Source organism: Dromiciops gliroides, chromosome 2 (genome assembly GCF_019393635.1).
Source record: "Dromiciops gliroides isolate mDroGli1 chromosome 2, mDroGli1.pri, whole genome shotgun sequence".
NCBI classification, from domain to species: domain Eukaryota; kingdom Metazoa; phylum Chordata; class Mammalia; order Microbiotheria; family Microbiotheriidae; genus Dromiciops; species Dromiciops gliroides.
In genome coordinates, this window is record NC_057862.1 from 137,964,820 (window position 1) to 137,976,841 (window position 12,022).

The 12,022-nt window shown below is 39.7% G+C and overlaps 1 protein-coding gene across 4 annotated transcripts in view; it reads left to right on the plus strand.

Annotated features, from left to right (window-relative positions):
- LRRK1 (leucine rich repeat kinase 1) overlaps nucleotides 1-12,022 on the plus strand; it is a 174,837-nt gene that overhangs the window by 147,915 nt on the left and 14,900 nt on the right. For all 4 annotated transcript variants that reach the window (XM_043989261.1, XM_043989258.1, XM_043989260.1 and 1 more), the window contains 6 exons: nucleotides 1,288-1,485; nucleotides 3,542-3,819; nucleotides 6,213-6,407; nucleotides 7,438-7,589; nucleotides 11,091-11,208; nucleotides 11,887-12,003. In XM_043989261.1, the coding sequence (XP_043845196.1) occupies nucleotides 1,288-1,485; nucleotides 3,542-3,819; nucleotides 6,213-6,407; nucleotides 7,438-7,589; nucleotides 11,091-11,208; nucleotides 11,887-12,003 (1,058 nt within the window). The remainder of the gene's footprint in view (nucleotides 1-1,287; nucleotides 1,486-3,541; nucleotides 3,820-6,212; nucleotides 6,408-7,437; nucleotides 7,590-11,090; nucleotides 11,209-11,886; nucleotides 12,004-12,022) is intronic.

The window sequence follows — 12,022 nt, forward strand, 5'->3', positions numbered from 1 at the left end:
AATCTGGCCTCAGATACTTAACTCTTACTAGCTGTGTGACCCTGGGCAAGTCACTTAACCCTCATTGCCCCACAAAAAAAAAAATGAAGTTATTGATAACTTTGAAGAGAGCATTGTCAGTTTGAGGAGTGAGGAATCAAGGATAAAGGAGCTGAGGACCCAAGAGACCTCAAGAGTGGCAGCACCCTCATTAAAAAATAGAAAGTTGGGAAAAGCACTGAGTTTGGGGAGGACAGTACAATTGCAACCCATCTATGACAGCGAATTGTGTGATACTTGACCTTACTGGCCAGTGCCTCAAGTGCAGAGCCAGCTGCTGTTATGATCCAGAAGATGGGGTGTGAGCATTGTAAGAGTAGGGCAGCTAGATGGCACAGTGGATAGAGCACTGGCCCTGGAGTCAGGAGTACCTGAGTTCAAATCCGGCCTCAGACACTTAACACTTACTAGCTGTGTGACCCTGGGCAAGTCACTTAGCCCCAATTGCCTCACTAAAAAAAAAAAAAAGAGTAGGGGTGGGCAACAGAAATCGCTGCCGTTCAGCTGTTGTGGGTGTCTGGATTAGGGTTGGTTTTGGTTTTTGTTTTTGTTTTTTTGCAGGGCAATGAGGGCTAAGTATCTTGCCCAGGGTTACACAGCTAGTTAAATGTCAAGTGTCTGAGGCCAGATTTGAACTCAGGTCCTCCTGAATCCAGGGCTGGTGCTTTATCCACTGTGCCACCTAGCTGCCCCTGGGTTAATCACTCTAAGAGGCCAAAACCAGCTGCAGTTAGTAAGAAAGGGACAGCTTTGGGAAGAGTCAGACTAGGAGAATGTTGAAGGGCATGATGGAGTTGTGTTGCAAATAAGTCCACAACTGGCTATGGATTCAAGGTAGGAGGTGATGACCTGTCTTTCCACAGTCTTATAAATTGGTCACCCACCCTGTGAGGTTGAGCTATAGCCCCTTCAAAGTCATTCCTTATCTCCCATTTTGGAGACCACTGTACTGAGGCATTATTTCAGAAGGAACCTTTTCTCTCTGTTATATGCAAAATAACTAAATATTCAAGAAAGAGGGACCCTTGTCTTTGTGGGTCTCCCTGTAGGCCCACACCTCTTTGGGAAGTACATAATTTAATTTATGTCCCAGTGTGCAGGACTAGAGCCAATACAAGCATGGCTTACTTTGCACACAGTCTTCCTATGTATATGGTCATTGAACTCTTGTGGACATTTTTTGTATCTTGGTTCTGTTCTCTTGTTCTTTGCTTAACTGAAAGTAGGCTTTCTACCTTGTCTTTTCAGATTCCATGCTGAAGCACCTACGGGCCATGGATGCCATGAAGAACTTTTCTGAATTCCGGCAAGAAGCCAGTATGCTGCATTCCCTACAACATCCGTGTATCGTTTCCTTGATTGGAATTAGCATCCATCCTCTCTGCTTTGCTCTAGAACTCGCCCCCTTGGGTAGTCTCACTACTGTGCTTTCTGAAAAGTCCAAAGGTAACAACTGAGAGCCTCTCTTTTCCTTAGTAATAATGTGTGGAATGGTGTGATTGCTTTCACTCACTGAGTCTCTTAGTGTTCAAGAAACATGCTGTAACTTGTAGAGGAAAGCACTGAAATATTTGATCAGATCAGTGAGAATTGGCTGATAGCTTCTCTCTTCCATGGCCATGGGCTGCATCCTTAACTATAGCAAAACACACCACTCTCCTAAGGGGCAACAGGCAGAAGAGAGAGTAAGCTCATCACTAATCTAGAGGAGTCCCTGAAAGTTCATGGGGTGTCACTCTCTAGCAATAAAAAGGTAATTGTCCTATGGACTAAAATACTTTGGGATCAAGATAGGGGTAGGGACTGGACTCAAGACTTTATCAGTTCAGGGAACTCCCATATTAGAGAACTCCCTCTACCAATGCCAGTCAGTACCTGCTTTGCAACTTAGAGAAAGAGCTGCCTAGAGCATTTAAATATTGTAATTTGCCTGGGTGCCATAGCCAGTATGTGTCAGAGATGGGAGTTGAACCCAGGTCTTCCTGGCTTTGAGGTCAGCTCTGTAGCTATTCTGTAATGGAAAGTTAACATAATTGAGATATTTCAATCGTTTAAAGAATGTGCTTAGTTGGTGTGGTGTTTTTTTTTTAGTTAATGGTTAATTCCTTAAACTGTAAAATCACCAGTCTATCCTAAAAAACAGGGAATTCTAAACTTTAAACTATCTGTGAAAGTGTTCTTTGTATTTTGAAATGGAGGAAATAGCATGCAAATTGATTTTTCCCCTATAGTTGTTCTTGATGAAAATCCATAAATATACCAACAAAATGTTTACAGTATAGCAAGATACAGCCTTTGAGGTTGGTTAATCTGCAGAAATTTTGACTCATTGATGTTATTGAGATATCATATCATAAATGAAATGCTAATTTTTTAAAAGCTCAGTAATATTTCATTGACATGATTCTGAATCTCTTCTGGCTTGTGGCTTGGTAAGACACTGAATTTAGAAGTTTATCAAAACACATCAGCCACTCAGCAAGAATTTATTTATTTATTTTTGCGAGGGGCAATGGGGGTTAAGTGACTTGCCCAGAGTCACACAGCTAGTAAGTGTCAAGTGTCTGAGGCTGGATTTGAACTCAGGTCCTCCTGAATCCAGGGCCAGTGCTTTATCCACTGTGCCACCTAGCTGCCCCTCAGCAAGAATTTATTAAAGCAGGCATTTAATAAACGAGACCCAGTCATTGAACTGGGTCTTCAAGAAAATCAGCAATTCTAGGAGGTGAGAAAGGAATGCATTCCATAGATGGAGGGTAGCTAGAGATGACACAGAGATGGAAGAACTCATGTGAAGAATAGCAAGAAGGTCAGTTAGGCTGGACTGTAGAATGCAGGAAGGGGAGTAGAAGTTGGCCAGTGTGATGTTTAAAATCTAAATTGTGGTTGCCTTAAATTAAAAAGCTTCAGTACCAGTCTTTGGGCATTAAACATTTATTAAAGCATACAGATATTTACAAGGAGTTCAGAAAGTTAAGAAAAAGAAGTCCTACCTAGCCTAGAGTTCCAGCCTGGTTGGGTTCTTCCTCAAGTCCTCCTCCACGAGCCTGCTTTAATCAGGAACTCTCTAGCAAGCTGATTGTGGAAGCTTTTTATAGATCTAGAACAGAGGCGGTCCTTACACACTGCTTCAAGCTGATTGGTTGCTGTCCTCCAAATCCATTGGCTTTGAAGGTGTTCTCAAGTTGAGTTCACAGTCTAGTTTCTGAGAACAATACCTTCTTAAGGGCTAGCCAGGTGTGATTACAATCCAGTTAACTTGAAGTAGGCTAATCAGCAGTCAGTCACTCTCACTTGGTTCAATCAGTCTAGATTAATCTCCAGGTGGGTCTTTGAGTATCTGCTAAATCCCATTATTTCATCACACCAGGTTATAAAGGACTTTAAATGCCAAAAAGAGGAGTCAGTATTATCACATCAGTAATATATGACTGGAGTGGGTGAGGGTGGGCAAAGAGTTATTTGCTATATTGAATTTGGCTTTTTTCCTTCCTTTGAAAAGGTTCTTCTTTTATGCCCCTGGGGCACATGCTTACACAGAAAATAGCCTATCAGATTGTTTCAGGCCTGGCCTACCTTCATAAGAAGAACATCATATTCTGCGACCTGAAATCTGACAACATTTTAGTTTGGTCCCTTGATGTCAAAGAACACATCAATATCAAACTCTCTGACTACGGGATTTCTCGGCAGTCTTTTCATGAAGGTGCTCTTGGAGTGGAGGGTACCCCTGGCTACCAGGCCCCTGAGATCAGGCCCAGAATTGTATATGATGAAAAGGTAACTAACACCATTGCAAAGCAAACTTTTATTTTATAAATCAGTGGAAAGAGACCACTTTTCAGGATTTCTACCTCCCCACCTGTGAGAGACTTTAATGCTAGTCCAAGGTTAGCTGAACAGTTCTAAAGGGTTGAGGTTTCGTTTGTTTTTGGTGAGTTGTTTCAGTCATGTGTGACTCTTCAGGACCCCATCTGGGGTTTTCTTGGCAAAGATACTGGAGTGGTTTACCATTTCTTTCTCCAGCTCATTTTACAGATGAGGAAACTGAGGCCAACAGGGTTATGTGACTTGCCCAGAGTCACACAGCTAGTAAGGATCTGAGGCTGGTTTTGAACTCATGTTCTCCAGGGCCAGTGCTCTAGCCACTGAACCACCTAGCTGCCCTTGCTTTATTTAGGCAAACTCATATAACGAAAAGAGCATAATACTTTGGAGTCAGAAGACCTAGGTTCAGATCCCAACTCTGACATCAGCTATAGAATACTGGGTAAAAATCATGAACTCTCCAAACCCTAGATTCCACATCCACAAAATGAGAATAACAATCCTTGCATTACTTACCTAACAGAGTTTTTATGGGTAAGACACTATGTACACCTTAAAATGCTATAGAAATTTTTATTTTGTTCTTGATATTGGCAATCCCTTAAGATATAACTTTACTTGTTCTACATGCATATATAGAAATCATATATGCATATATAATTATAATAATTGTACTCTTATACATATAATATTAATTATGTCATTAATTATATATTGTCAATAAGTTTACTTTAGAAATATCTTCAGCAGTTGTCAAAGTTTCCTTGGACATCTTTTCTCCTTTCTTTTCTTTCTCATTAGATTATAATCAGGGAGTATCAGGTAATATTTTGTTATGCTAAAATAAAAGTTTAGGTCTTTTGTTTCATTTTATTTTTTTCCCAAGCCCTACCCTGTAGCTTTCTGGTAATGAAAAGCTGGAGTTAGCCTTAGTAGCTTCTAAGCTAAATGCCTTGAAGATAAGAGGGCTCAAACAATTAGACTTTGATTTGGCAAAGGATAGCCTATGCTCCTTCAGGAAATTCTTATGTATTAACCACCTGCGAAGTAACTCTCCGAAGCCAAGAAGATTGAGGAGAGAGAATTCCAAAGGAAATAAAGCTTGGGTTCAGGCAGTTAGCCATCAGCTCACACGCAGGCCAGCTTCAGTCTTTGATTGTAGTTAAATATTTATCCTCCTTCTTGGCTTCTTTCACCCTAAACAGGGAAACAGCCAAATCGATTTGGATGCACGGATGCCAGTTTCACTTTACAGACACACACAAGACAACCAGAAATTATCTCGTGATGCACAGAAGAGGGGAAAACATTGCCTTTGTAGCTTTGCTCAATCTTCTTACATAGCAATTTGTTGTTCAGCAGGAAATATCGTCTTATACAGTTTTGGTCACAGTGGCAGCTTATTATTTTGTGACCCTACATGGGTCACTGGCTAATTGTGTTATGAATAAGAACAATAGTCTTCCTGAATACTCCCATGGTAGCCAATAGATCTGTGATCTCAAAAGTCCTTTCCCCATCTGAAAGTCTGTGTTTCTGTGAAACTGTACAAGATAGGTTAAATCAAAGCAGAAATGACTTTAGGAGTAAAGTTAGAATATGAAATTCTAAGTAGCCATCGAAACTAAGTTGTATAAGATAAGTTCATCTTATTCTAAAATAGATGACCCTTAAATAAGGGGAACATTGTAAGATGATGCCCTCCCACTTATAGACAATTCTCTATTTTTTCTCACCCATGTTGCAGTACTCCAATAGCTCTCACAGATGTGGGGATCCCTCCATCAGTGCAGATTGCAACCCATATCCAGTTGCTTGCTGAAAAATGACTCTTCTTAACCACTTGTAGTAAATTTTTCCAAACTGAATGATTTGCAAATATTCAAAGGTCTTGATGATGCCTCTTACTTATATAGCTCCTTGTACCCAATTGTAGCAGATATTTTTTCAATCTTAATAGTATTTTTTCAGTTATAATCTTTTTTATAAGATTTTGAGTTCCAAATATTTCTCCCTCCCTCCTTTCCTTCCCCCCTCCCCAAGACTGTAAGCAATCTGATATAGGTTATATATGTACAATCACATTAAACATTTCTACATTAGTCATGTTGTGAAAGGAGAATCAGAAAAAAAGGGAAAAACCTCAAGAAAGAATAAAAAAGTAAAAATAGCGCATATAATTTTAAAGTGAGAAAAGTATGTATGCTCAGTTGTAAGTTGTTGTAAAGCTAAGACCATATCTTCTGCTCTTTTTATATGCCCTACCCATCAGTTACAATACCAGATACCCTATAGCTCTTTCATGTGATTGGCCCAATTTCAAGAGATTTGCCTTTTCTCCTCAGGTGGACATGTTTTCCTATGGAATGGTGCTCTATGAATTGCTGTCAGGTCAGCGACCCGTGCTTGGTCATCATCAACTTCAGATTGCCAAGAAGCTATCCAAGGGCATTCGTCCAGTCCTGGGGCAGCCAGAAGAAGTGCAGTTCCATAGACTACAGGCACTCATGACAGAATGTTGGGACACCAAACCTGAAAAGGTACCTGGGAGAAGGAGTATGGCAAAAGGGATTAGAGAAAGAGGGAGGGGGAGAGTCAAAGGGTAGTTCACATGATACTTGCATCCTCATTTCCCAGGGTTAGTTAAAGCTTTCTACTGTATTTTAAATAAGACTATTTATACCCATCCAGCCACAACCATAGAGAACCCACTTTTTGGTCAGTGTAACTATAATTGACATGCCTTTTCTCTCCTGTTTTAGAATGGGATATTTAGTGTATATATATGGTACATAAATAAGTGCTTAAAAATGTTTTTCATTCCTTCTTTCATTTAATTCTCCTAAATTTATCTCTTGTTTTCTTATCTTCATTATTATCTTAAAGAAAATAAAAGTTCATTTTCTAAAAAATAAAGAAGGAAATTTTAGTTCTATAGTCACATGAATAGCCCCCCCAAAAAATTGCAATTGCTCCATAGCAATAATTCTAATTTTGCTGGAGGAAAAAAAAAAGAGGCAAGGACCTGTTTTCAGATGACAAGAAGAGAAACAATCATATGTTTTGCCATGAGGAATGTGGATCATATTGTAATTTCTGAAAATAACTTTCTTGGGAGGATACAGTAGTTCCAGGGTTAAATTTGGGCTATTATCAAATTAGATTGAAATATTGGAATGTGGTAGGAAGCTGAGTGAAATCTAAGAAAGAGCCTCAAGAAGATTGGATGACCCTGGATATGAAGGTTGGAAAATTTGGAATTGAGGCCAGCATGAGCAGTTTAATGCTAAATTGACCGTGACTAAAATATTTTAAGTTGGTTTTGCACTAATCTGGAAAACCCCCAAAGTTTACCTTCCCCGCTCAAAGTTGCTTCATCCTCTTGCCTGTATTTTCTAAGATGTGGCCAAAGCTATGATACTGAATAAGTAAATCTGATGGCAAAGAATCTGCCCTGGGTTTATGAAAGATAATTTTCACATGTAATATTTTGCTAACTGGTATTGCTCTTTACTGTTAATGAGCCATAAACCCTTCTTCACATGGTTGGGTGGATATCTTTTCTCTCAGCGACCTTTGGCCATTTCCGTAGTTAGCCAGATGAAGGATCCCACCTTTGCGACTTTCATGTACATGCTGCACTGTGGGAAGCAGACTTCTTTCTTCTCGTCTCCGGGACAAGAATATACTGTTGTGTTCTGGGATGGAAAAGAGGAATCCAGGTAACCTTCATTTGCTGCTTTTTTAATCATCCAGAGGTAGGCATTTTTCACAGACCCCCAAAAAGACATAGTTTGTACCTTTACAAAGCCTATAATGATCTTCTAGAATATTTCCCTTATGTCTATAATGAGTGAAGTGAACAATATGGTTTCATTTTCTGTCTTTGTATGTTCATCACCTTAGCACACTGCCTGGCATGTAGTAAGTGCTTAATAAATGCTTGTGGATTGGTTAGATGTCCTTTAAGGCCCCTTCCAAACTGAACATTCTATGATACTATTATCAGACCCTGAACAGAGATGAAAAAGGTCATTGTACACAGACACAGAAATGTCAAAAACCTCCTGGTATATAAGCAGGCACTGTGGAGAAGGGAGAGTTCAACCTTCCTTTCCACACTGGTAAAACCAAGTGACTGAAAAATCCATGTCTCAGGGTTCGTCCCTTTTTTTGTGTCACATGGCCCTTTGGTAGTCTCAGAATCTACATTCATAATTGAGAGAAATGCTAATAATTAAAGGTTAGTGAAAATAAAGATATAGAATTTTTCCCCATTCAAGCTCAAAAATTTGCATCTGTGGAGTCTATTCTAGACTATGCTATGCAACTAGATACACTCACCTCATGCATTAGTACCTAGATCTGGGACCATGACAAATGGACAGTGAACAAGAAGGCATTGGGCTGGGTCACCTTTGGGAAACTGCACAGTTCTCTTCTCCCTGAAAGAAAGGCCCATCTTCTTATCTGACTTTGAATCGTGGAATAATAGAGGCTCTAAAGAATTGAAGTTGTGGGTCACACAGAGAGCAGCTAAGAAGAATATGGTGGGTATAAAGAAACTGTAAAGCCTTACAAATTAGAAGCAGCACAAGAGAAGCCCTGGGAAGGATGTCATTAGAGGAATCCACGCTTCTGCAAATGAAGACGGGCCAGTGAGGTAGCAAGAGGGAGCAATAAGTGATATATCCATGCAATGTCTGAGAGATCCAGAGGAAGACTGCTCTAGATTGGGTGGTTCCCCTAAAGCAGATTTGTGCCCTATAAATAAGGGGAGTGTGGGCAGAAATTGCAAAGGAGCAACAGCAGGCAGGGATGATTTCATTCTTCCTTATCTGAGGCTGTTGAGATCATAGATCTATTGAAGCATTAAAGTGCAGAGGAGGCATTCACGGTCACCAGTAACTGAGAAGGATCAGAAAGGGAGTAGCTGACTTAGGACTTAGTAGGAAAGGGAAGGAAGGCTGGTTGTAAAGAAGAAGTATCAGAAGCTACTGCAGGAATAAAGGAGAAATGGAGGTTCTCCTATTCTTGTTGCTAAAGCCCATGTGGAAATTTGGGAAATTGGAGAGGCTGCCAGGAAGTTGCTTTAATACCTGGAAGGAATCTTGAAGATTATCTGGCCCAATGTCCTTCTAAAGAGGAGAAGACTGGAGCCTAGAGAGGGAAAGTCACTTGCCCTCAAATTCACAAAACCAGGATGTTAAAATACATCTTACTCCAGACCTATATTCTTTCCCCCTATACTGCCTCACATACCATGCTGTCAGGGGGTATTATCCTGGAGATAAATCTTGACACAGAGAACAGACTAAGCGTCAGAGTGATTCTGGAAAGAAGCATCAAAGATCTAGAACTGGATCACTCCAAAGACCATGTAACCCAACCCCCTCATTTTAAAGCCAAACAAATCAAGGATGAAGGACATTAAGTGGCCTGTCTGAGACCACACAGATAGCAAGAGCAGTCAAAATTAGAACTCGGGTCCTTTGACTCCAAGGAAATAAGCATAAAGGGAAACAAGTCAGTAGGTTTTAGAAAATTCAGTGTGGTAAATACTGAGAGACATGTAGAAGGGTCTATCAAGAATATTAAAATAAATAAAGAAAAGTCAGAGGGAAAAAGAGTTGGAGTGAGAGGAAGAAACTAAATCAGAGAGCATTCCCTAACGGAATTTTTTTAACCCTTTCATCTACTACTGAATCACACTTATAGGAACTTCAGCAAAGACAGTTTCATCATTACAGAAAACTGCTTCAATTAATAAAAATTAGTAGCAGTAAAGCATAATGAGCTTTGCTCTGGAAGACTTTGATGTGTATCCTATTAGAATTATGATAATATAAATATTTGACTGTGGAATTAGAGTTTTCTTCTGAGATAAAAACTACTCTAATGGTACTACTGAATCCCCAAGAGGTTTCCCTTTAATCTGCTGCTCAGCCTTAAAATTCTGGGTCCTGATTTTCTATTCAAAAACGTACGTGTATGTTTCTGCAAGTAAGTTTATTCCCCATTTGATGTACGGCTTCTGTCCCATATAATTCATGTGATAATCTTTAGGGGGTGAAAAAAATCCTGAGAGCATTTTCATTGCATGAAAACTCTTTTAACTGGCATAATTGGGATACAGATTAGCCAGTGCAGAAATATATTCTAAAAGAATTAGGACCGCAGGCTTCAACCAAATTTAATTGATTCTGCTTCCTTCTTTTATGGCTTTTTTGTCAGATTTGCACCTTTGGTGAAATTGAGTGTATCTGACTAGATGGGCATTGAGAATACCTTAAAGTTAATTGGAAAATTAGTCATTTTAGCTCTACACACACACACACACACACATCAACACACCATTTAAAAAGGAGAGTGCTATCTTTGTTATAGGCTACAATGATACTCTGCTTATTTTGGCTTTCCTCATCTCCAGCTAGATGGCACAGTACATAGAGTTCTAGACCTGGAGTCAGTCAGTTCAGGAATATAACAAGTTCAAATCCGGTCTCAGATACTTACTAGCTATGTGATTCTCAGCAAGTCATTTAACCTCTGTCTGTCTCAGTTTCCTCAACTGGATTATACTAGCACTACCTCTCTGGATTTTTATGAGGATAAAATGATATAATATTTGTAAAGCATTGAGCACAGTGTCTGACACATAGTAGACATTCATTTCCTCAGCAGAGGATTCTTAGCCTGAGGTCTGTGAACTTTTTTTTTTAATTCTGATAACTATATTTCAATATATTTTGTTTCCATCATAATCCTTTGCATTTTATTTTATGCTGTTAAAGACATTATTCTGAGAAGGGGGTCCAGAGGCATCATCAGACTTCCAAAAGAGTCCATCACACACACACACACACACACACACACACACACACACACACACACACACACACACAAAATGGCCAAGAGCTCCTGGCTTAGGGGAACAGGAGATAGCATCATTAAATGTGAACAGACCCGATTCAGTTTCTTAGACGAAAAGCATAGGTTTGAAATACATTCGATTGTAAGTTCCTTGAGGGCTTCTTTTTTAAGCCCAGCACTTAGTAAAGTGCCTGACACAAAGTAGGCAATTAATAAATTTTGGTTGATTGATTGATTGTTTGATATTGATTGACCCTCAAAGTATATACTTTTGCAAAGCTGCTTACAGCAGGCAAAGAAGGGATAGACTTCTTCCTACTCTACAGTAATGAAAACTTTGCTGATTTTAGGAACTATACTGTGGTGAACACTGAGAAAGGACTTATAGAAGTACAGAGAATGAGCTGCCTAGGAATGAAGCTGAGCTGTCAATTAAAAATTCAAAGTGCACTATGGACTGCCACTGAGGTAATTACTGTTGCCTACCATCATGAATGCCCAGGCTGCATGGCCACTTCATGGCCCTGTTGTTTCTGTGCATCATAAAACTAAAGACATTAGCATAGTCAATGGGTCCTGGGAGGGCTAAGAGTAGTCATAGAGTGGATTTGCAGAAAGGTCAATCAAATGCTACATTTGCCTTCTCACTGGTCCATTGGTTCCAGAGCCAATTTCTCAGCCTGAGGTTAGAGACACCTGTTCCCAAGCTCATGGCTCACTTGTTTAAGCTGGAAATTAAAACCATGAGGATCTGGTACAATAGCTGGCTTGGTGATAACTCCATCTGCATCTCACCACCCTAATGTGGACCTGGAGGCTATGATTTGTCTGTAATTATCAGTGAAGTAGAAGGTGGGGGGAAAGACAGAAGAAGAATACAAGACAAGAAATTAAATAAGGGTAGTACAGTGGGGGCACTGAACTTTAGATGATGCATTATAGCACCTGCTATTGCAAATCTGTGTGCTAAAGAGAACTAAGGAAATTTCTAAGAAATCAGTAAACCTTGAAGATAAGAGAGTAAAAAACACTGGGCATATCAAATTTCCTGTATTACACTTCATCTAAAGCCATTTGAGCTGATATGCCTCCCCCAGACTTTAAACTTCTTGCTACAAATTTCACCACTTTCATATTTATCCACAGGACCAGAAGATCTACATATACAGCTTAAAGGGCATGTGCCCATTAAACACACCCCAAAATGCATTAGATACCCCAGCTGTTGTCACTTGCTTCCTGGCAGTACCTGTTATGAAAAAGGTAAGGAAGGGAAAAAATG